General features: G+C 46.0%; 1 protein-coding gene across 2 annotated transcripts in view; it reads right to left on the bottom strand.

The window, feature by feature from the left end:
- The window catches only part of KCNAB3 (potassium voltage-gated channel subfamily A regulatory beta subunit 3), a 344630-nt gene that overhangs the window by 61147 nt on the left and 258058 nt on the right, over positions 1 to 25425 (bottom strand). For both annotated transcript variants that reach the window (XM_086946036.1, XM_086946037.1), the window contains exons 3-7: positions 17443 to 17480; positions 15527 to 15606; positions 3582 to 3626; positions 2192 to 2236; positions 760 to 803 (exon numbers count right to left, since the gene is read on the bottom strand). In XM_086946036.1, coding sequence (XP_086802162.1) covers positions 760 to 803; positions 2192 to 2236; positions 3582 to 3626; positions 15527 to 15606; positions 17443 to 17480 — 252 coding nt within the window. The remainder of the gene's footprint in view (positions 1 to 759; positions 804 to 2191; positions 2237 to 3581; positions 3627 to 15526; positions 15607 to 17442; positions 17481 to 25425) is intronic.

The following is a 25425-nucleotide window of genomic DNA, read 5'->3' as shown; positions in this document are numbered from 1 at the left end:
GGATTCATGCACTCGATTGCTGGACCCAAGAGGAAGGACTGTAGTAAGTTAAGAACCCACAGAGACCCTCCAGAAGGGTTATGTGGGAATGTGTTCTTTTTGCTCCCTTTTTGGGAAATAAAACTGGCCCAAACCACATGATCACCTCTTCTAGTCAGGGAACTCTACATATCTGTGAACACCTTCAGGATCTCCATGCATACATTGTTTTACACATCCTAGCAAAAGATAAACTTGTACGTTCCTGCCAACTGGTTGTAGTGACGCCAAAATTCTACGCAAGCTACCACCAATCGAAGTCCCTGCATCAACATTGAAGACATTACTTTCCAGGGAGATGAGATACAATGAAAGTCTCAATCTTGCAGGGTGCCATCTTTGCTTCCAAAGCTGCATTTCATCCACAACCGTTCAGTCATAAAAAGCAAATGTTCAAGGGAGCTAGAGCATTGTGCAGAGGATTCTGGTGGGGGGGTGAATCAGGTTGTGCTTGGCGGGGTATTAGGCCGGTGGCTCTAATCTGTGGTTTGTTGGACTTGTTGCTCTGATTGGCAAGATGCACTTGTAATCTTGAATTTGTGTAGGTATGCGGTTCTAGTGGGCTGTGTGTCTTATGGGCTAAAGCCCAACTGGACATATGGATCTTTAGGTAAAGTAGCATGGGCGGTCATATAGCTCTGCTTGTTATTGTCATGAATTTGGGTTCTGATGGGCTTCTGGGCCGGTACACTAGAGAATTTGCTTGGCTTTCAGACCTACCTTCAATGATGTGCTTCCGAGACAGCCCCCGCTCCGTCTCTGCTCTTCAAGAAGAAGAAATGAAAATATAATGTTTTCTTTCAGTACAATCCACAGCATTTCTACCTATAGTCTGAACCAAACACTATGCAGCTCTCATGCGATGACCACTGCACGCAGATTGAATCTGTATCCACAAGAATAGCCCAACAGACATCAGTAGTTGTGATTTATATAAGATCCTGTCCTCAAACTCAGAGAGGCTTCTTATACACAAGAACCCATACTCCACACTAAATAAACCTATACTGTTTTCAAGAACTTACATTCATGCACAGGTAGATTCTGTACATCCAAGAATGGCCCGCTACCTTCTGACAGGCTCACCCCTTTACAGCAAAGAACTGATTCAACATACCCAGAAAAAACCCATAAGTATCCTTGTATGGCCCACCAAATATATAGACCCCATGTAGCCTAGACCCGACCGAACAGACATACAAATTCCCCATATACTCATGAATTTACCACCATACTTACAAACCTAATTCACCAAAGAACCACCCATTGCAACCAGACAGATCACAGGTACCCAGAGCCACATTTCCCTCTGAATTGCAAAGAACTAGCCCAACAAATGGAGACACAGCTCTATATCCATGAATCCAAGCAAGGTCCAACACACCATACCCAGACAAGCTCAATATGTCTAAGACATGTCCCACTACAAATTCATGAATGACCCAAAACACACAGGCAGACCCCTTCTGTCTAGAACACCCCACATAACCAGATATAACCCATGTCTCTAAAAAGGAACAGCAGATACAGAGAGATTAAATGTACACAAGAACCACAGATACCTGCACATCCAAGAATTGAACAACACACCTAGATCGAAGCCCACATGGTCCAAAAAGGACCAACACTCTGATGCTGTGCAATCAAGAATCAAACCACCACTAGACGCCATCGAAGAACCAACTTCCCACAACAAACTAGATCCCGGTCTCTATTAATTGACTCACCACACTGAGACGGATTAATCAAACATCTGTATCCACCCAGACCCTTGTGTGTCCATGAACTAACTTGTCTCACTCGGACACCCATACATTAATTAGCTAATGTGCCTCACTCAAACAGACGTCTATATACTCATGAACTATGTATAACCACATAGACAAGCACCCTTTCCCGTACAGACACAGTATATCCAAGAATTGGCATATCACAACCAAACAGACCCTCATGCATTTAATCCTCTTTTCAGCATACACAGATAGACCCATACACACCAAAAAACAACCGCATGTAACCACACAACCCCAAAACCTCAAAAACAGATATAACGCACTGTATGTTACAGAACGCACCCATCCAAAATGCAACCACCATATCCAAGAACTACTTACTCAAGGTAACACAAATGCCACCTGGGACTGATACTCACTGTCCTCCCCAGTAGATCTTGGTGGTGATCACATAGCTGGAACGTCTATTGGGAAAACAAAAATACTGAACTTCAACCGCAAACATGGAAGACAAGCAGAACCAAGGGGGAGGTTCACCCAAGACGCTTTCGTCAATGAATGGTTCAAGATAGAAAATTCCATCATTATCCAATTGTTTCATTGTTTCCAATGTAACTCCTCTAACATTTTCCAGTTTAACAGCTGGAAGGTAGCATTTGGCAGCTGCTCTATTTCACCCTCCTGGCTATATATAGATGCTTTGAAAATGGAAGAGAGGAGTATGTTATACTTTTACTTCATTGGATGCGTTGGCAGGAGCGCCCACAAAAAAGACACAGGCTCATATGGTTCTATTCTACTTAAAATGTGTCAGAGACTAGCGATAAGAGAGAAAGTTAGAGTTTACCAAGTGTTACCTTTCAACTGATAAATCTGGAAAAAGTCACAGACGTTACTTTAGAAACAAACCTTGCCAAAGCCAATTGGTCTTGAGGTGACCGTTATTGGCTTTAACAATGCTTTTTTTCTTCCCAGATGGCTGGTGTGCATGCGCTTGCAGGAGGACATGCATAGATTGCGTCATGCGTTTGCACGCATCATGCTCAGTGGTTATCTATGATTTATGATTATTTTTTAAGAAAAATTACTTCAAATTTGTTGCCAGCCATGCACTTAAATGGGTGGCCATCTTGGAATGGTATTAAATCCAACTAAATATGGCCATCTGGTAATACAGTGCAGGCAGTGGTTGGAGCACCAGGGGATTGGACGAACAAGCATCTCTTGAGGAGGATAATTCTTTAACAAAGAGAACAAGGAGTGGGAAAGCAGGGAGCAGGGAGAGGAGAGAAATCGGTCCCTAAAACACTGCAATACAAGGGTCTGACGTCAGTGGTGGAAGGATATAGCCCATCCAATCTAAACACGATGAGATTTAAATGCTCCCTGGAGGGACAAACAAATGAATTGAAAGGAAACCCATTGAATTGGACCAAGGGCCAGCTACAAATGCCACTATAAGTGTATATTAAATACAATAGTGCTGTTGTCAACAAACAGCTTCAGCTGTCTATAGGTGAGATCTCAAAATTAAAAGGATGGATGATTCTGGATATCTTCCCTGTTGGTCATTGAATGCCTAAGAACTCTACTGGGAGGAAATCCACCTTTAACCAGCACTGGATTTGGAGTAAAGAAATAATCCTAGCACAAGCTCACACCCAGGGGGCGTCTTGGACCACCTGTTCAGCTCGGTGGACATTACAGAGGCCATGGACCGTCAATGCCTTGGAAAAAACACGGAACACCCACCCCCTATCCGCTGCATGTGATTCTATGCCGATCGGAATAAAAAGAGCCAGCATTTACCTCCATTCTTTCTTCTTTAAGATGTTGCCCAGGGTTTGTTCAGCTCTACATCAAGGATAAGAAAACAAGACCATAAGGCTTTCTTTTAAGATACTTTTTAACTATACTTGTTACTATTTGTGTTTGTTTGAACTGTTGTGGATACAAAATGGTGCCCTCCAAGCTTTGAATTTATCCCCATCACAACATGGACTGGAAGCTGTGTTCATTCAATGGCTACATCAGATCTGGATAACGGACACCTATATTTATTGGTTGCTATAGTAGTTTTAGGGCCATGATAATAGATGTATAACGTTGGCTGGGATCACACTTGGAATCTCTTCTTCAAAACTTTCAAAACTCTCAGCGCCAAATTACATCATGGCATCTACAGTTTAGTACTTTCTTCCATGCAGAGCTGACAGGCACAATAGAGCTAGGGGCAGTTGTATTGTATTGTATTGTAATTTCATTCATATATGTGGAGAAGTGTGGCTCAGGGGTTAGAGGCGGCAGACCCGGAATCTGAGATCGGTCCTGGACCAGGGTTCAATTCCCCGCCCCGGCGGGTCTTGGGCTAAAAATTCCACGGACTCGATAATTCTCGGCCCGGTGCCTCCTCGACTCACGGGTTCACACTCTGTGACTCTGGGCAATAGCTTGCTTAATCTCCACAACGGCCCCTCGCGGCGGGATGCCTGACTTTCACCCTGTGGACACCCTGTTGGGGCTTCTCACAGGGGAATACCAGGACGGGTTCCCTAGGCAAGCGCCAGGATGCCCTTTGTGGTGACAGGTTGCGCTATATAAGTATACCTACATTTACATTTACATATAGTGCTTCATATCCAGTGGCGGCTACCGCTTATAATATATGGTGAGGCCAAACTCGCCATAAATGCGGTACTTCTCCTTCTCCCAGGCATGGCACCTCTCTACCCACGTCCATGAGCAGGAATGGAAGGACTTCCTTACTGCTCAGTGGAACTTGAATCCAACCAATCCTGGAGCTGCTTTCATCAGCATGAGAGCAGCTCCAGGACGGGTGGGAGCAGGCTAACCCAGCGCTCATTTTGAGGTTGGGGCTGGTGCCAGCAATCCCCTGGGTGTTTCACAGCCCAGAAATTGCTGGGTGCACAGTGTGCATGTTGGGCTGGCCTTAGGTAGCAAGCCGGTCAACCTGTGCAATGAAAGGGGTGGCAGTCATCCTGCAAAAGCAGGATTCAGCCCGCCCCCTGCCTCACGTTCGAGCTGTATACAGCCAACTGGTGGCAAAACATAATGGCATTATTATTCCATGTTTTTAAAGTTTTTTTTACCTGCTGCACTCGCAGCAGGTGGGCGATGCTAATCCGCTGTTCATACCCTGAAGGGGTGCTGAAGTGCATTACTGGACAGCTTGCATGCTTCCCTATAGGGAAGTGTTTTAATGGATGACTTTTGTGTGTGCATAAGGGACCAGATTGTGCTCTTGTCTTGTCTGCGGTCGCTGCACCTAGGCATGTAATATAAGTAAGTGGTGTGATAGACAGATCGCGTGCTCTTTACATTAAGTGGTTGTTGTGAATGATTGAGGGCATAGGCATCGATCAGATACATCCATTCAGGATAAATGTACTATATGCTCCATCCCGGAGAACCAGAGAAGAAGCCCACATAAAGTACAGAAAACAGGTAGTCATTGTACATGATAATCTAAAGAAAGTGTTCAGGAGTGATTAAGAGTAACCAGCAGGCAAGCCCCCCAAAAATGCACCCATTATTATCATGAGAATCTATAAAGATTGACAGACAGATCCTCTGCAGCACTGAACAGCTTGGGCATAGCCAGGGCCCTACGGTCACATTTGGGTGAGAAGAATCTCATGATCAAACAGAGGGGACCACATGGGGGTATTTAAAGTCCCCAGTTGTGTAAAGCCCAACAATAACACAACACACAAACTACACAGTTGGTCAGTATGAGGCAATACTTCACAGGTACTCCTTCATTCTCCATAATCGTCTGAGAAAAAATCAAAAGGAAGCCAAGGAAAAGAACGTCTCTCTTTTTTAGGACGAAAACCTTCACCCACTCAAAGATGGCATGCTTCATCTTCGGGTTCCTCCTCACAACACTAGCAGGTGGGTTAGTAGTGTGGTCTACAATTCTCACTGATTTTGAGAGGAACTATTAGGTGGTAACTAAAGGGAGGGATATCCCAAAGGGAGCTGTGTGGTGTAGGTAATGGGTAAGGAGAAGACTCTCAAACAAAGTATCAAGACAAGACAAATGAAGGTATCAAGTCAGAGATCAAGGAAGGTTGGGCCTAATGTCTAACTTGCACACATGACGTGTAACTCTTGCCCTAAAGTAGTTAGCGGTACAAAAGGGGGTGGTGATGGACGGAGCATCTGAACCAATCAAACACTCACACCCAGTCAACAGATCTGGGTTTAATCCATCACCGTTCTTTAGCACACTCTACCACCCCATTTCAGACATGGCCATATGCAAATCAGTCTGACCCTGTGCCTCATGGGAACAGTCCAGCCCGAACTGCCAAGCCATGCCTTCCCTGGACCGGACTCAAGCTTCCTAGGACCGGTTTCTGGCATTACAGCCGTCTTCAGCCAGGCTTGCTTGAATCCAGTGGCAAAGTGAGCAAGGGACTCACGTCTGAGCATACTCTGCCAACTCATGGCGAACAAAACGGTACAAAAGGGAGTGGTGATGGACGGAGCATCTGAACCAATCAAACACTCACACCCAGTCAACAGATCTGGTTTTATTGGTTCAGATGCTCCGTCCATCACCACCCCCTTTTGTACCACTAAAGTAGTTAGCAAAACTAGGAAATTGTCACCAAGAGAGACTGAGGAGACCCCATGGGCTTGCAAAGGTTGCAATTATCCAGTATGAATGTTCTGCAAGTTCCATGCAGGGACGACAGAGGATCAACCTGCAGGTAAACACTGGAGACAGTCAGTTTTCCCAAGGGTCTCAACAACTTCATATTGATCCCATATATAGAGGGCACACATTAAATAAAAGGAAGAGGAGGGATAAGAAAGGAAACTCTGATTTGCAAACAGGAGAAAAAGGAGATGTGATCTCAAAAAATGCACTGGTGACAAGTTAGGGGAGAAGATTGCCTTTATGTTGAGGTCTCGTCCACTGCTGTATTTAAAAATCTCCAATTTCCTATTTAGATCCTCATTACATGTGCCCAGGAAGGAGGTGTGCTGTTTATCTCACCTCTTAAAAAAACAGGCGAAAGGGGTTCAGAAGATAATGGGTCCAATAAATAGCATCTGGAATTTATGAGCCATTTTCTACCAGGATATATCATTTTTTTTAAACTATTTTTTGATTGGGAGAATTGGCCATCAATAAATACAAGTTTATTGCATATTATATTACTGCAGGTAAAAAAACTGGCAAATGTTAGACAACTGCAAAGTACTATACAAGTCTGAACAGTTGGTTCCAAGTTTTCAGATAATCACCTTTGTCCCATTTTGCCGCTAACCTTGAGAACACAGATTCATTTTCACGAGAGTAACACAAGAGAGCCTACTAAACACTCATCAGGGGTGGGAAGGGATGGGTTGTATGACACTACAACACGGGCTATTATCACACGTGCCATTACAAGCAACGCAAGTCGTTACAACGACTTGCGCTGTAAGCGCTGGATAGTGGAATAGTTTAATTTTCTATTCCAACTCCAGCCCACGTTATTATTATTATTATTATTATTATTATTATTATTATTATTATTATGTTTCTTATATAGCGCCTGAATCGACCCCCGAAGGGGTATCTCCGCGCTTGCCTTGGGAACCCGTCCTGGCTTTTCCCTGTGAGATAGCCCCTACCGGGTATCCCCAAGGTGAAAGCCAGGTATCCCGCCACGGGGGCCGTTGTGGAGGATAAGCAAGCTTAATGCCCAGAGTTGCAGAGTGTGAACCCATGATTAGGTCAGGCACCGAAGCGAGAATTATCGAGTCCATGGACATTTGAGCTCAAGACCCTGCCACGTCGGGAATTGAACCCTGGTCCTGGGTCTGACCTCTGCTTCAGAGTCTGCCTGCTCTAACCAGTGAGCCACACTTCTCCACGTTACAGTAGGGAAGGTGTTGGAATAGAAAATTAAACTATTCCCTATCCAACAGAGCCCTCCAGCGCAAGTCGTTGTAACGACTTGCGTTGTAAAAGCAGCGTAGTAATGGCAGCGCGTGGTAATGCCCGCGTTGTAAAGGCTGCTCACCGAAGGGATGTATCCACTTGAGGGCTATACACCATCTGGCTTTGCTGTGAATACAATAGGTGCATTCCAGCAAGGCACATTTTATTAGGTTCCCAACATAATATCACACACAGTGAATTCAACGTCAATATTAATTCCATCAGATAAACATCTAGCAATTTCCATCCACTATTCACAAAGCAGAAGACAACTGGCAAACATGTACACCATATCAGCATTCTCAAGCTTGCATCAAAAATGTGTAGAATTCCCCCTAATTTTCCATTTAGATATCTTGTCTGGCATGTAAAATAGCATACAATTCAGGAATAAGAAGTAGTCTGGGAGCAATGAACTCCTTTGACCTTTGCCTGCCCCCTCCCGCTGATATTAACTGTGTCCTTTCCTCCTTTTACTCCATCTTGTTAGAAGAGTCGCGATTCGCGATACTCAACCTGAGATCGGGATTTCCCACTGATCCTTGCCCTCTATCTGTCCTAGCAAAGGGAGCAGATGTCATCAATCCAGTGCTAAACTCTCTTATCGATAGATCTTTGGTATCTGGGATTGTCCCCTCTATCTGGAAGCAGGCTAAGATTCTGCCACTTCTGAAAAAGTTCAATGCTGATCCCAGCAGCCTAAGCAATTACAGACCAATGTCTCTGTTTCGCGTCACATCTAAAATTGCGGAGAAATTTGTGAATCATCAACTTTCTAGCTATTTTGAGTCTAATAGGCTCCTTCACCCTAGCCAGTCTGGACGAGACCCAAATTTAGCGCCGAAACTGCCTGAGATGTAACGGCTGTGTTGTAAAGGCTGTAAACCACACCCCAGTGTACCATTAAGCTCTAGGGAATTATTATTGAGGGGTTTCTGACTTCTACCCAACAAATGTTTCTGAAGCAAAACCCCATGGTTTTTTTTATATAACCAATTTTATTGATTTTATGAAATCGCAGCAAAAATAGCACCACCAATCAAGGTTAATATGTAAGACAAAATATAGATGAAAACACATAATATCCGTATGTACAGCTGACAAACATAAAGAAGGTAATGACAGTCCAGATACAGTCCATATTTGCATGATAGAAGCCCCCTCCTTTTAGTCCTCCACCACCCCCACCCATTTGACCCACATTCAACAAAACTTTTGCGGGCACCCTCTGGCTGCGTATAGGGGCCGTTCATGTGCCGCGCACCAGTCTACTCCCCTACGCCAGCGCACCATGGTAGGTAGATCTGAGTTCAGCCACTTAGCCGCTATGTCCCTCTTGGCCACCATCAGGGCAGTGTTGAAGAAGAACTTCTCAGCCCTGGTGCCATCCAGCCCCTCGGAGATGCCCAGGATCACAGTCAATGGAGCAAGGGAGACCTTCCAGCCCAAGACCTCAGCAATTTTCCCGGTTACTAATTCCCAATACCTCGTGATCGCAGAGCAGAGCCATACCATGTGGTAGAAATCCGCCTGGGGTGAGAACAGCGGGGACAGAAAGCATCGGGCCGGAGCCCCGCGTGGTGGAGGCGCATTGGTGTGAGGTAAGCAGTCTGAAGTTAATATACTTGGACTGGGCGAAGCCTCGCAGAGACTGTAATTGTTTTGGGGACCATCAATGTGTCTCTCCAGTCAGCGTCCTCTAGAGCCCCAATCCAAAACTCCCATGTAGCCCGGAGGTGAGATAGGGAATTGGGGGTATTGTTTGTGAGGGATTGGTAGATACCGGAGATTCCTCCCTTCCCCAGATTATCGGTCATGACCTGGGCTTCTTGTGGGCTTTATTGTTTTCACAAAAGAGAAGACCACACTAAGTTCCAGGGAACAGGGTACTGTCAACACTGTAAGTCAAAGAAAAATCCCTGGACTACTCATGCTTTTCTACACACTCTTGTCTTTCATACACCCAGATCTTATGAGCAAATACAGTTTTTAGATATGTACCAAGCCAACACGAAAATATAACGTTTACACTCTCTGTATTTTATTAGTTTGTATTTTTTTTAGATTTAAAATTCAGATCACTTTCTGAAGAACACTATTAAAAACATGCATGGTATTATCACATTTGAAACAATTGATCACACCAATGCATAAGATGTACAAAGTTAAAAAAACAAAATATAAAACAACATAAAAATATTACTGTTAGGCTACCGCGACTTCCAAGGACACAGTAGATTACAGTTAACAACCCCTCCTAACCTGTAGGTACACAAATTCCTACTGACATGCTATACTGACCCAATATGAAAGACAAGAGTGTGTAGAAAAGCATGAGTAGTCCAGGGATTTTTCTTTGACTTACAGTTCTTGTGGGCTGTATTCAGGTAAGGAGTTACCCTACGTAACATGGAGGCTAAGGGCATGGTGTAATTGAAGATAGCGAAAGAACTGGGATGAGTGAAGGGAGTATCGGGTCTGCAAGTCCTGGAAGGAGCGTAAGTGAGTCCCACTCCAAATATCGCCCAGCAGGAAGATTCCAAAGAGATCAAACGGTCGGAATCCTGAAAGATTAGCAACCACTCGGAGACTGGTCCCGCACCACAGAGGAGTGTTCTGGGTCAGCTTACCTGACCAATGTGTGTGGCGCAGAGAGGCCCGCCAGGCCAAGAATACCCAGCGTGTGACCTCCGGAAGAGCTTGGGAGACAGTGTCCCCGTGTAGCATCCCCTGAATATTAGACAGACCCAGGGTGTGTAGCTCCAGATGATATGCCAGGTCGGACCAGCCGCCATTAAACCAATCGTGCATGGTAAGGAGTCGAGTCGCTAGATAATAAAGATGCAGACTCGTCATCCCAAGACCACTGTCAAAAGGTGGGATCTGGAATTGGACCAGGGCCAGCCTGGGCCTCCCCCCTCCCCATAAAAACTTAACGGCCAAGCTGTCCATCTCCCAAAACCAGGATCTGGGGAAGGAGAGGGGCATATTCTGGAGCAGGTAGAGGAATCTGGGTAAGATCATCATTTTAAACAAGGCTATCCTACCAAGAGGGTTTAGCAGTAGCTTTTTCCATTTGAGGACCCGCATAACCAACAGGGTAATATTAAGCAACCAAGCAAGGTCAGGAAGAAGGGCCACCCAGATCCTCAAGTATTTGAAGGACTGCCGCCGAACAGGTATCGTCGACTGCCAGTCGAAGCACTCCCGTGAGAGGTGGAGGGGGACAAGGATGGAACCGAAGGCCAGAGGTGCGCTCGAAGAGAGTCAAGGTACGGAGGCGTCGGGCCTCAACAGAGCAGGATCTGCTAAAAATAACAACACGTCTTCCACGTAGAGTGCGATTTTGTCCTCTACAAAACTGGGCCAGCTCCATCTCTTGGAGAAACCGGTCGGAACGGACAAGACAAGCACAGGGTTCCATGATTAGCACCAAAAGAAGCGGCGAGATGGGGCGCCCTTGTCTCATGCCCCTCATGATAGGAAAGGGATGGGACAGAGCACTGTTTATTAGAACATGTGGCAGTACAATGTAGATTACAGAAGGGGAGCCCAAAACTCATTACCTCTAACACTGCCTCCAAGTAACCCCAGTCCACCGAATCGAATGCCTTCTCAAAGTCCACAAGAAGGAGAGATAAGTAGGGAGTCAGGAGGTGCAGATTTGCTAAGGCAAGGTGGAGGTGTCGGAGGCAGTACCTGGTCCCTCTGGAGGGCATCAAACCGCACAGGTCTGGGTGGACCAGCTTGGCCAGGTGTGGTCGTATACGGGTGGCCAAGACGGAGGCGAATATTTTAAGCTATGAGTTGATTAGAGGAATGGGGTGATAGTTGAAGCAACAGTTCGAGAGGGGCTGGGACTTAGGGATCACCACGATGGTGGCCAGGTCCATCTCTGGACGGAAGGAGCCACAGTCCACTGCCTCTCAGTACATTTCCAGGAGAGGTAGGACCAGGGTGTCCCGGTAGGATACATAGAACTCCTAAGGGAACCCATCTGGTCCGGTGGCTTACTTGCTGCAGTGTGGGATATGGCGACAGGAACCTCCTTGGAGGAGATCGGAAGGTCAATCGCCTCGGCCTCTGAGTCACTAAGGCGTGGAAGGGGGAACCGTTCGTGCCGGAGGAGCTCTGAAAGAGTGAGACTAGGAGCCCGAGCTGAGTAGAGAGTGGCATAGTAGGCAGCAAAGCATTGGGCCACCGCTGCCGGGGCATGATGGGCTTACCCGCTAAGATCAATCACCTCTGGGATGATACGGCTGGCCATAGGGTAGGTGGCCAGGCGATGGAGGAGCTTCCCATTTTTATCTCCCCATCCGTAGACTCAGACCACAGAAGATCTCCAGAGCAACTTGGCAGCCTCAAGAGAGGTTTGTCTAATCTCAAAATCCCATGTTAAATTAAAAAATGACAAGGGTTGGACCCCCCATAAAATATTTCCCCAAGTTTGGTGCAAACCGGTCAAGTGGGCCCAGAGTTTTTGAAGAAACACACAGGCCCTTCTTCCTGGACGCGCATAAAGCAATTTTCTTGGAAAATAAATAGGAGGCTAGAACATTTGAAACTCGTTTTAGCTCCTGTTACATTAACACCCTGAGGGACATAAACAGATAAGCGGCAGCGTAGACACTGGGCCCTCGGGGGATTCTGGGAAAAGAAAGGCAATCAAAACAAAGTGTACATGCCTGAGGCCTTATCTCGTTATGAGTTCTGCGGAACACACCACAGAAGCCATACATAATTGATGCAGCTTAATCGATTTCATGGAAGAGCAGGCCAGTCCTGCAAAGTGTTGTTTCCACACATGTACTAGAGAAGTTACAGCCTCACCACTCCAACTTACAGACAATAAAACTGCACGTGGTCAGACAGGGATAAAAATGGAAGACGGAAGTAAATATAGCACCATTTAAAGGGACAGCCACCTATTCCGGGCTCTACGGTGTCCCTTGAGCACCAACACCCTGATACTCTCAGGTCTGGCTCGGGGGAGAGTCCCTGGGCTGAAATCACACAACTGCCCTAACCCCACCCCTGCTACCATACCTAGCTGGTAAAAGTCTCCTTTTGCCAGCCAGTGCTTAATTTGTAAAGGAATAAGTGCCAGGCCTAAAGTTCTTTTAGAGCCCACCTTTGGGGTGCCAAATACCAAGGTTGTCTAGTCTTGATTCCATCTCATGCCTTTTCCATCCATCGTCATACACTCACCGTCCCCATAGACACTGGAAGAAAGGCTGCAGGAGTGCTGCAGCACCCCCAAATAAATAAGCTGGAGTTCTGAAGATGAATGAGTTTTAACCTCTTCGCAGCGGGGGTAATTTCCCCGCTGTGCTGGGGGGCGGGGGGGGAGGGCCCGCACAGCACCCCCGTGCTCATGACAAGCTCAGCTTGTCATGAGGCACAGTGCTAGTGTGCTCATAACGAGCTGAGCTCGTCATGACCACACCCGTTTCCGTGGAACGTTCAGCACAGCAGGGGAATTATCCCCGCGTGTGAGCGTTCCACAGCTCAGCTCGTCATGAGCACACGAGCACCGTGCCTCATGACGAGCTGAGCTCGTCAGGAGCATAGAAGGTGATAAAGATGCCTTTACATTTTTTTTTCTATAAAGTAACATTTAGTATGAACTCAAAGAGAGAAGTTAAATATCAGGCTACGTCTTCAGACAGATTGCTGCTTATTGTTTTTAACATGTAGATTGGTGTTTACTTTTCTTTTTCTGACTGAAAATTTAAAGGAATTTGTAAAGTGAAATATCTAGCAATCTTGCTGGGATACCTTGAGTGAGAAAGGAGAGTGTGTAGGATGTCAGGTTTTTTTTCTAGCACACAACAGTAAAATACCTATTAATTAACTATAACAATATTTCACCAGTAGGAAAGCACAAATGAAGTCAATTGTTTGTAATTCTGAATTATTTTGAATTTGAATAATATCAAAACAAACAAAGACACTTTTATATCCGGTTATAAGTAAAATTGCATGTCTGTGCGAATTTTGATGGCATTTCAATTGAAAATGTGTTGTTTGTAAGGACCACATGCTACCACACCATACTTTAGCAATATATTTGTCCCAGGGCGCTCCACAATGCATCACTGGCTACATACCTTACCTTTACCACTCTCCTACCGAATACATTTGTAACGCTTGTCTTTTGCATGATGCATTGAGTTTTCACCATCTCTATGACTTTAGGTATTTATCATTACGTCCACTGCGAAAATTGTTCCAGCACACCTATCTCTCTGGTTCCCTTTCATCCCTGCTTTTTTTCTTTGATACTGTTTTCTTTTTCTTCCACCTCCTTTCCCTTTGTTGTGTTTTTCTCTCCCCCTTCTTCTGGGTCAAAGTCTGATGAGAAAAAATAAGTGCAGGTCCCCAAAAATGAGTGCCGGTGGACCCCACCTGCAACCACCGCCTCAAATTAAGACCTATTTCACCCTAACCTAGCACTTGCTGCAAAGTTCATTTCACTGTAACACCCTTGGAACCTAGGGCCCTAAACACCCCACCCCCTACCTGCTGAAATATCCACCTCACAGAAACTCTTCTGAGCCTTAACCCCACACCTGCTGCCATGCATGGCTGACAGAAGACTCCCTAGCCCCTTACCCTCTCAACTGTTGCTATTCTTGGTTCACATAAGGGTCCCTGGGCCATATTCCTGGCCCAGCACCAGGGCCGGACTGGGAATGCCAACCCTGGCAATATTGTCGGGCCGGCGGGGATGGGGGAATTGCTGGTGGGAAACTCTGCTGCGGCCCCCACCGGTCCAGAACCAGCCCCCACCCTTCCGGCCTACCAGGAAATCACCCGGTGCCCACTACGGCCAGTCTGGCAGTGCCTATCACCATGATTGGCTCAAATAAGAGTCACTGTCCACTAACCTCAGATCCGTCTTCAAGCTTGGCTTACCGAAACATGCTTTGGCCCTAACGCCACAGTCACCAAGCTAAGATCAAGGAGGTGTCACCCTAACACAGCAACTTGGTCTGCAATATGAAACCACAGGGCCTAAACCCTGGACAAATTCCAGGTCCAGGTTTCGGTACCAGAGTCCGGCCGTACCAACCGTCCGCTTATACCTAACTTTTTCTGAGCGTTAACACCTTTATAGACAAAACAAGCCCTTCTTTAAAAGCTAATGACTCGAAAATGGCTGAACAGATTTACACCAAATCATAAAAGCTCGCTTTCAGAGTAAAGGTCTAACTTTCTGCCAGGTTGCGTGTAATTCCGTTCAGCTGCTTTTCTATATCAGAGAGCTCAAATTTCCCATTGGAGTTGACATCGGAAGTCAGTGTTTGGTTGAATTTCCTGCTCCTGCTTGATGGATCAGCAGGAAACTTTCTATGAAGAAGCAAGGGGCATATTATCAAAGAACGGCGTTACAATTATCGTCGCTTTAGCTGACGCTAAAGTGGCGATAATGGGCTTGATAATTGCCCTTGAAACTTCCAATAGAAGCCCATGTTCTGGTGTTAACATGGGCTTCTATTGGAATTCTCTACAGCATATTAACAAGCCCATTATCGCCGTTTTAGCAGCACTTTCCTGCCGCTAAAGTGGCAATAATTTTAACGTCGTTCCTTGACAATATGCCCCTAAATTCTTTAAATGGAGCCAAAGTTATTTTGGCGGTGTTAGGGTCTTCCTCACATACTTTGTCCTCCTCTCTGTCTCTATATCGCTCTTTCCTTCCTCTCATACGTGCTCACACTTCTTCCTCCGCTTGACTCCAAACTTTGCCCTCAGACCCACTCTCCTCCAGTCCACTCCTCACACTTACTTTCCTGAGGCGTACACCTCCGCCGTGTCGAACAGGTTCACTCCATTCTCATATGCGATAGTCATCAAATTTTCAGCCACCTAAAAAAAAAAAAAAATTGCGACAACACAATTTTTCAAAATAACTAATACTGCCATACAGATGGCTGGGAAATTAATTACACATTTTGGTCACTATCCTGATTGGTACAGAACCTCTGAACTCTTTACCCATAACATAATATCACACAGTTTAAGAAATCAAACATAGTGTAATAAAGCATAGGATACCCTTCCATAGGAAACGATAACCTGGCATAAAAGAGGACAACACAGCATAGCATAACACAGAATAGCATAATCTAGCACTGCATAAAATAACCTTAAAGAGAAAAACAAGGCCAAGGATAAATTAACAGGGCATTGGATAATCCAACTTTGACTAGTATAACAAAGCATAGGATAACTTACCACGGCATAGGATAATTTAACTTAACACACATTAACAGTTAAAGTAACATAGCTTAGGATAACAAAGCGCAGGATAACTTGCCGTGGCATAGGATAACCTAACATAATAAATGGTAGTGCAGAATAACTTAACCGAGCATGCAGTTACCTAACATACTGTAATGTGGAACAGGATAACCTGGCATAGATTAAAGAAACAAAGCATTGGATAACAGAGGGTGGATAACCTAAAATAGCATATGGTAGAGCATGATAACCTAAACTAGCATTTTGAAGCCTAACATACTATAATGTAGAAAAAGATAACATAGAATAGGTTAAGGTAACATAGCATAGGATATCAAAGTGTATGATAATTTAACGTGGCATGGGATAATCTAAGATGGAATATGGCAGTGCATGAAAGCATAACATAGCATTGCGCAACCTAACATACTGTAATGTAGAATAGGATAAGTTATCATCATTTAAAGTAACATAGCACAAGGTAACAAAGTGTAGGATAACTTAACATGGAATTGGATAACGTAACATAGCATATGGTAGTGCAGGATAACGGTATAGGTTACAGTAACGTAGCATAGACTTTCTGAGCAAAGAATAACACTGAATTGCACAGGACAACTTAGTTGTATTTAGCCTTGGTTGGCTTAGCTAGTTTAGCTAATCGTACTTGGTTCAGTTTAGCTACAGTCAACAAAATTCAGCAAACTTTAACAAAGTTAACCATCCCCCAGGGGCGGCCTTAGGCATGTGCAAGCTGTGCACCTGCACAGGGCCACCAAACCCCCAGGGGCCAACATGCCAATATATATCCTTAATATAATAATCCTCTGAGGATGGATACATATTTGCGTGGCGGCCCCTGGCAAAGATTTAGCGGCCTCCGGCTCTGTTCCACTTTCAAACACCCTGACCCCCCACTCTTCACTGGCCTCCGCGCTCTGCCCCGCCCGGACCCCCTCTTCTGGGGCCCCCTACCTACTTTCCCTGCCCAGGGCCACCATGAGCCTAGAGCCGCCCCTGCATCTCCTATTTTACCACAACATCGGCTAACAGTAACATAGACTAACCATAACATGTATTGGCTAGAGGTATGACTAGCGAAGGCCTCCCTAAAGTAAGTTGATTAGGGGCTTTCCCCTTTACACAATGCAATCATGGTCTAACATAAAATTGGTTGGCTGATCAAATGGGTGGAATTCCAGCCAGTTAGCGATCTTTTGCAGTTCTGGGGTCAGACAGCCTCTACCAGGCTCACCAATATCCTTCTCCTAGTTTTTTTTCTGTACCAGGTGTAGGTGCTTGCTGTTTACAAAACGGAGTATGCACCTACAATGGATGCCAACTCGATTCATCCTCCACTGATCCCATTGGCTGACAGTCATATGACGGGCCTAGAATTGTGTATCGTGTAATTAGGAAGGAGTGTCTAGCCAATCACATCGCCCCCACATAGTGACGTACCTCGTCAGAGATCTGAGAGCCAAACGTCACCCACGTACCTGCGGAGAAAGAAGTAAATAAAAGTTATCAGGTAACTCGAGGGCAAGTTTAACCAGAATCTACCAGCATTTTTCTCAAAAATCTTACGCTGTTCTTTCCAAGAATGCACAGTTTATGAGATTCCCTCCCAACCGTAAAATAATTTCTCACAATATTTAAGTGAAATGCTAAATATTGCTAGAAAAGTCAGGTGATGTACCCTTTGAGGGCAAAGCGAGACAGGCCATACGGGACTCCAGGAACAAAACCGGTGAGGTATCAGGGGGTTCTGAGCTAGCTTAGGGGACTGGCCTTGAAAGCACCCCTGTGGGAGCAGGACACATTTCTCTCATAGGTGCAGACAGGATTTGCTGCTGCAGGGAATACACTTGTTGGTTCTTTCAGAGAGCCTGAGCCTGGAGTATTGGGAGATTTCATGAGCCTCTCTTCTCTCTCGCCTCTAGCATGTATGACATTCTAAAATAATGAAGCATTTGTTGCAAAATCACTATTTGGTTTGATTTTTATTCATCTTAGAAGGAGCCCAAAACGTATGTCCAGATCAGTGGCGGCTCCTCAGCTAGGGCGAAGGAGTGTTGCCTCACTGCTTTAAAGCAGTGCGAAGGAAAAGATAAAATTATAATAATGGGACGTCATTATCATTTTATCAGTAGTATTACAGGTGCCGTCAGGTTAGGGTGGGGTGGGGCTGAGCTCCCCACGTAAAAGGGAGGAGGAGTGAAGGACTGGGTTCTTTAAGACCCAGCGGTGCCAGGGGACAACACCTGAAACCTTCGTGGGTAACCTGCTCCGGCGTACGAAGGACAGAGACACGGGACACTTCCTTCGGCGTCAAAGATTCAAGGTTTATTTGCTGCAGGGAAACACAGAGATCACGGAAGTACAACGAGTGTAGTTCAGGGAGACTGCTTCAAATTGGTTCTGTGGATCGCTCCTTTTATACACGATTTTCCCATAAGTTTGCATAGCAGACAAAGGTTTACAACCATTGCATCGCTCCATATGGATGAAGTCTAATTGGATCACCTCAAAGGGACATGAAGGGGGAGCAAAACTACCAGGAGGAGTTGGGGTTCCCTTACCAGGATTGTACAACATACATACCATACAATTCTTAACCAAGCGTTCAGCACACTTCGTGATACCATCATTCTTCCACACAGGAGACAACAACTTACAAATACCTTTCATGCTAATATGTGCTAACCCATGTGCCATTGTCACAACAGCCAGCACATATGCATCAGGCAACATCCATCTTTTCTGATCCGATAAGTCAATCCAACAGCCATTCGCATCCAACTTTCCCGTACTTTCTTTCCACTTCGCCTTTTCAGTCTCGGTGGCCTCATTCTGAATCGCTTTCACACTCTCGATAGTGTCCTCACACATACTCGATTCTGTAGGCCACCTAACCGAACTCGTCACATACATTCGAGTACTAAGGTTCCGGGCAGTCTCCTTAGCAGTCTCATCCGCAAACGCATTACCACGACCAACATCATCCGTCACCTTACGATGCGCATTACATTTAACAATCGCCACTTGCTTAGGCAACGTAAGTGCATCCAAAAGATCATTCACAAGCTGACCATGCTGAATCTTCGTACCATGCGATGTCAGAAAACCTCTCTCTCTCCACAACTGTCCAAAACTATGTGCGACGCCAAAAGCGTATTGGCTGTCGGTAAACACATTCACACGTTTCCCTTTCGCTAATATACACGCTCTGGTGAGAGCGATCAATTCTGCAGCTTGGGCAGAATTCTGATTTAATCTTGCAGTCTCAACAACAGTATTCAATGTTACAACAGCATATGCAGTAGTCACATCACCATTCGGCAGTTTAAAACATGAACCATCCACATACAGCGTTCCATCTGGGTCTTCCAAAGGAGTGTTTTTAAGGTCCACTCGACCTTTTGTTTCCTCTTCTGTCCTCAAATAACAGTCGTGTTCTGTTATTTCATCTGACTCTGAGCTGATTGGTAACAAGGTCGCCGGATTCAGAACATTGCAACGTTTTATCTGAATGTGGCTTGCCAACAGCGTCAATTCGTACCCAGACAACCTTGCACTCGTCAAATGCTGAGTTTTCGTACGATTTAAAAGAGTGTCGACTGCATGCGGAACCATCACCGTAAGCATATTATCCATGACCAGTCCTGCTGATTGTCGGATGGACACCGCAGCTGCCGCTGTTGCTCTCAAACAACTCGGCAATGCTCTAGCTACCGGGTCCAAGGTCGAGGAAAAATATGCACATGGACGTTGCTTACCACCAAAAGGTTGGGTTAAGACACTCAACGCACAACCTTCCCTCTCGTGAACATATAATGTGAACGGCTTACTGTAGTCAGGAGTACCTAACACAGGAGCCGAACACAATGAGTCACGTAGTTCAGAAAAACTTTTCTGACATTCTTCCGTCCATGGTAAAGGAGTTGAAACATCCTTGCACGTAAGAGCCACCAATGGTTTCGCTAGCAATGAAAAATTTGGAATCCATTGCCTGCAGTACGACGTGATACCTAGAAAGGCACGCACATCTCTTTGGGTTGTTGGCACAGCCATTCGCGCAATTGCTGCAATTCTCTCTGGGGTCAACCGCCTTCCCTCCTTTGACAATAAGTGACCTAGATAGGTTACTTCTTGACAACAATATTGGAGTTTAGAAGGTGACACCTTGTGATTTAACTCGCAGAGATGTTGCAGCAGTGATACCGTAGTAAGTTTGCAAATGTCCTGAGTATCTGCAGCTACCAATAAATCGTCGACATATTGGATTAAGGCCGCACCAGCCGGCAACATAAACGCATCCAGTTGACCCTTCAAGGCTTGACTGTAAATCGATGGACTTTCACAGTAGCCCTGAGGAGCGCGTTTGAACCGGAAGCTGCGTCCACCAAGAGAGAAACCGAAAAGGTCTCTGCTCTCTTCTGCAATGGGAATGCTGAAGAACGCATTCTTCAAATCGATTACCGAAAACCAAGATGCAGAAGCTGGAATCAGAGTCAGTAGCGCCGTGATGTCGGGCACAACGGGGAACTGAGGAATCACAATTTTATTTACCTCCCGTAAATCGATAACAAAACGATAAACAGGTGGTTTCGAAGGATCAGTACGTTTTAGAATGGGCAGTACAGGGCTGTTGCACACGTTTCCCCGCGTCTCTTCAATAACATCTTTCTCGATCAAATCATAGATGACCGCTAACAATGCTCGTTCACCATCAAGAGAGATACGATACTGGGGAATACGTGGCAACCGCACATTAGATTTCAACTGAACGACATAAGGGGAGATGTCAAGCAGGCCCACATCATTGGGACCTTTTGCCCACAAAGATGCAGGAAGTGAACTCAATTCCGGTGGGAGCTTATCGAGAGACAAATACATAGGAGAAACAACCTTTTCTCCCAAAGTAAGCTTTACACCCGCAGGAGAACAATACAGAGTTGCATACAAATGTTTTAATAAATCCAGGCCCAAAAGATTTTCACCACAGCCCGTGGTCAAAATCAACGGAGCTTCTAGCTCACGGGGCCCAATTGTAAGGGGCAAAGGGCGTGAAACTGGATTGCTAACGGGGGCGCCAGAGAATCCAACGGAAACATTTGTTAAGCCAGACAAAGGTGCGCCAGGGAGTTTCGAATGCTTTATGGAACTTTTCGCTGCACCAGTGTCCAACAGAAAAGGCTCAACGACGCCCGATGTAGCAACCGCGACGTAAGGCCCTCTCTGATCAACCGGAACTGATACCACTCCCTCTCCTTGTCTATGGCTGTCCTAGTCATTACTGTCGTCAGTTCCCTGATCGACGTAATAATCGTCTACATTGTACTGCGAATGATCGTCCTTGCGATGATCCACGTTGATCAAAACAATTATCGGAATTTGATGAGTTATCTGAACGGTCATTCTGAGCACCACGACCTCTACCACGTGACGTTTGCTGTGAACCACCACGACCTCCTCTAGATGAATTACCACTATTACGATCGTTTAGAACAGGACAATTGAATTTGATATGACCCTCCTGTCTAAAATAGGCACATTGATTGTACCCCAATGAAGATCTTTGGGAAGAGGAGTCATTTCGGGATTGTGATCGATTCGATTGTGACTGCGGTCTATTTTGCTGCGGAGCATTCTGATTCGAACGCGGAGGATACGCCTGCTGTAACAACACTTTAGTTTTGAGTTCTTTCGTCTTTTTATCAGCACGGTCGTTCTCTTCTTTCTCTCTATTCTCATAATACTGTGCCGTAGCCAATATTTGAGCCGAGGTAGAAACGGCCCACGCACTTTCTGAATTCTTTAATTTATTGCTCAAATCGGGCAATAAGTTTGAAACGAATTTGTCCACAAATAACCGTTGACCACCCTCAGTGCTCATATCCTGGCCACTATGGTCGATGAATGCCTCCTCGAATCTCGTAAAGAAGTCGGAGACACTCTCGTCCTTCTTCTGTCTACAAGCCGATAATTTATCCCAATTCACTCTCATAGCCGGCATGAGAGTTTTCATTAAGGTAATTATTCTTTGAGGGAGATCAGTAATGATTTGTTCAGGCTTAGCCCCGCCAACTTGTCGCGTATCGGCCGCAGTAAGGGCAGCCCAATCGCCCCCTAATTCGTTCGCATGATCTTCATGCCGAATCTTAGCCCATACCGGTTGCGGTACAATATTGCCAAACAGCATGTCGATATCGGCAAGATTCATTATCGTGGCGTCTACAAGCTGCGATAATTCTTTATAATACCCAGCAGGATTCTTGCGAGGGTCAGGCAAAGATTGCTTTACCTGTAACACTTCTGATCGTTTCCATGGGAGATGTATCCATACTCTCTGGAAATGTGGCAGAATAGGTGGAATTTGAGCAGCATCACCTGGCATCCACACTGGTGGAACTTCTCGCATGGGGAACTGACCGGACGCATCTAACTGCCTCTCAACATCCTCAACAAACAGAGCTTGAGGTATAGGAGTGGGACGGAAAGATAGCAACCGTTCAACAGCACGTCGAACATTGGTATCCACTATCAGTCCAGTCGAGAACTGAAGCTGTAAATCAGACAAAGCGGTCAACACCTCGTCAGGCGCATCAGCCGAGATCTGATCACGCAGTACCTTGCACATTTCTTCAAACACATATCTTTGTGTAGGTATATTGAATTGACAAAACGTATCGAGTACAGCACGTGGAGGATTCCTAAGAGGGTGCGTCATCCAACCCATCGCCATATTGTATAGCGAAGCGCGTTCCCGGTTACCGGGAAGCTGACTACGTCTCTGAGGACCGTCCGAACCAGCGGACCCAAGAACAGGACCCAGAGAATGGAAAAAACTAGCCGCAACAGGAGGAGTACGACTACGAGTAGACGGAGAAGTATAGGACAAAGGACTCACAAGAGAAGAGGTAGACACAGAAGAAGTAACAGGAGTAAGTAATACAGGAGCAGTAGCGGGAGCAGGAGTATGTGGAAGCGGAGGAGCAGTAGGAATAGCAATAGGCAAGGGAGCGGGAACAATCGGAAGAACGGGTGCAGGTTGAGGAGCAGGTACAGGAACAGGCACAGGGGGAGCCACAGGAGCTGCGGTACCCTGCACGTACGGAGGTGGTGACTTCATAAGATAAGACATTAAGGGATCCTCAACTGATTCGTCCTTTTTATCCGACTCCTTCGGCAAAACAGCATAGCACTTATCTATGGACATACGCTGTAGCCTGTCAAACACTTCCTTTTCCTTAACCTCCTTATCACGCTGAAACTGCTCTGCTTTCTTTACAATGGTAGCAACACCATCTCTCTGATTTCGTTTAGTCTGTCTGATTTCTTTCTGTCGGGCTTCTTTACGCCACAACCGAAAGGCATCAAACATGGCCGGCCTGGACTTTTTCTCGAACAATTTAGCCTCTAGGTTATCTAAGATCGGGGTCTCAAAGCTACCATGAGGTGGCCAACTAAGGACACCGTCCTTCTTAGTATAGCGAATCCAATAATCATTAAAAGTAATCGGGCCTAGCCCATGTTTACTGTACAGTTCATAAGTCGGAGTTCCAACCGGAGGTATCGGACACGAGTCCTCCAGTCGGGAATCCACACCACAACGTCTGAAACAACTAAACAAAGTACTGCGACCAGGCATATTGCACACTAGCCGAGTTTCACAAACTTCAAGGGTTACGGGATTTACCGAGTCCCAGCAAAGAGCAAAAACCCTCGGTTTTTGGCGGCTGCAGTCGTCAAACAACACAACAAAGTACCAAGAACTACAAATGCAATGGAACCATGCAACCACTAAGCAACCACAACCAAGAACTCTGGGAGCGACCCACAAATACTTAACTCAAAGATCGATGGCGTCACCAGGAAGGCCCGTCAATCATCTCGCTCTATCAAGGTCTACGCCAGGCGCCAAAACAGGTCTACAGTCAGGGCAGCAGTCCGTCGCAGCCGTCAGGAGGCGGGAATCTTCGCGTTAAAAGTCTTCGGGCCACTTGTTTCGACAACAGGATCGATGAAGCGGAGTGCACCTTCCCTCGGAGATTTCACACGAAGTTCCTCACGATCGGCGGGCTTGGACCGGTACCACTGATGCAGCCCCACGTTGGGCGCCAACTGAAGGACTGGGTTCTTTAAGACCCAGCGGTGCCAGGGGACAACACCTGAAACCTTCGTGGGTAACCTGCTCCGGCGTACGAATGACAGAGACACGGGACACTTCCTTCGGCGTCAAAGATTCAAGGTTTATTTGCTGCAGGGAAACACAGAGATCACGGAAGTACAACGAGTGTAGTTCAGGGAGACTGCTTCAAATTGGTTCTGTGGATCGCTCCTTTTATACACGATTTTCCCATAAGTTTGCATAGCAGACAAAGGTTTACAACCCGGCTCCCAGAATTATCCCCGGGAGGGGTCGCTTTGGTCACTTTAATACTCATAAGGTCCGGAACATAAGTGCGGAAACATTTGGCAGTTCCCAACTGTAAAAACCCATCTTCCCACCATTAGTACATTCCGATCAGCAGTAAAACAGATCGAAATAGGAACAGGGACAGGTGTAGAGGAAGATGAAAATAGTGGGGAGATTGGAAAGGGTGTAAAAGGGGAGGTATCGGGAAACACGAGCTACAGGCATCAAAGGGACGTGCCTAATGAGATGCACGGCTAAGACAATAACCGGCACGGCGAGATGAGCCTCGAGCGGGGCCATCTGCCTTACAGTATCATCCCCCTCATCATAAAGACACTTACAAAGGACATGTGTCTTCCGCAAATATCTTGGAAGTCCCAGGTCGCGAAGCGGACAACGTCCGTTCGCTGGCTACTTGAGGGCAAGAAACAAAATGGATGCCGTATCTAAGATGGAACCCGTGGGTACAGATGAAAAACCCACGTAGCAAACGACCGGTTTAAGTTAGCACAGCGAAACTGCGCACACTTACTAAACTCGTCATTTGCGGTTCGTAGATACCAGACTCGACTATATTCGTGCGAGTCGAAAACATCACTTACAATTGTCACGGAACCTCAGGAGGACCGGCTCCACTGCGCTCAACTGTTTGGCAGGCTGTCTCAGGAAGACAAACAGTCATGTGCACTTTCCAAGTTCTCCACCCGGGCCGATGGAGAAGATGCCCAGGCTTTCACTCCCTCTCTGAGCGCCGAACCACGGCATTCAGACCAATCACAACACTGCTATCAGCAGCGTTGTGATTGGCATGGGGAGTCTGGCAGCCTGGGTGCTTCCTGTTCCTAGTCCCTCCTGAGGAGAGATGACAGAAATGGCGACCAGCAGGTAAGTTTTGTTTTTTATTTATTTGCTAATCCCCCAACCACCATCCCGGACCAACCTCCACTGCTCTTTCGAGTCTTACTATCCATGTAGGCTCTCCAGATTATACAGTATGGGGTTGATATTAAGACATTATCCAG

The sequence above is a fragment of the Lissotriton vulgaris genome, chromosome 12, assembly GCF_964263255.1.
Source record: "Lissotriton vulgaris chromosome 12, aLisVul1.2, whole genome shotgun sequence".
Classification (NCBI taxonomy): domain Eukaryota; kingdom Metazoa; phylum Chordata; class Amphibia; order Caudata; family Salamandridae; genus Lissotriton; species Lissotriton vulgaris.
Note: the sequence above shows the minus strand (reverse complement) of the source record. Positions and strands in the feature narration are given on the sequence as shown.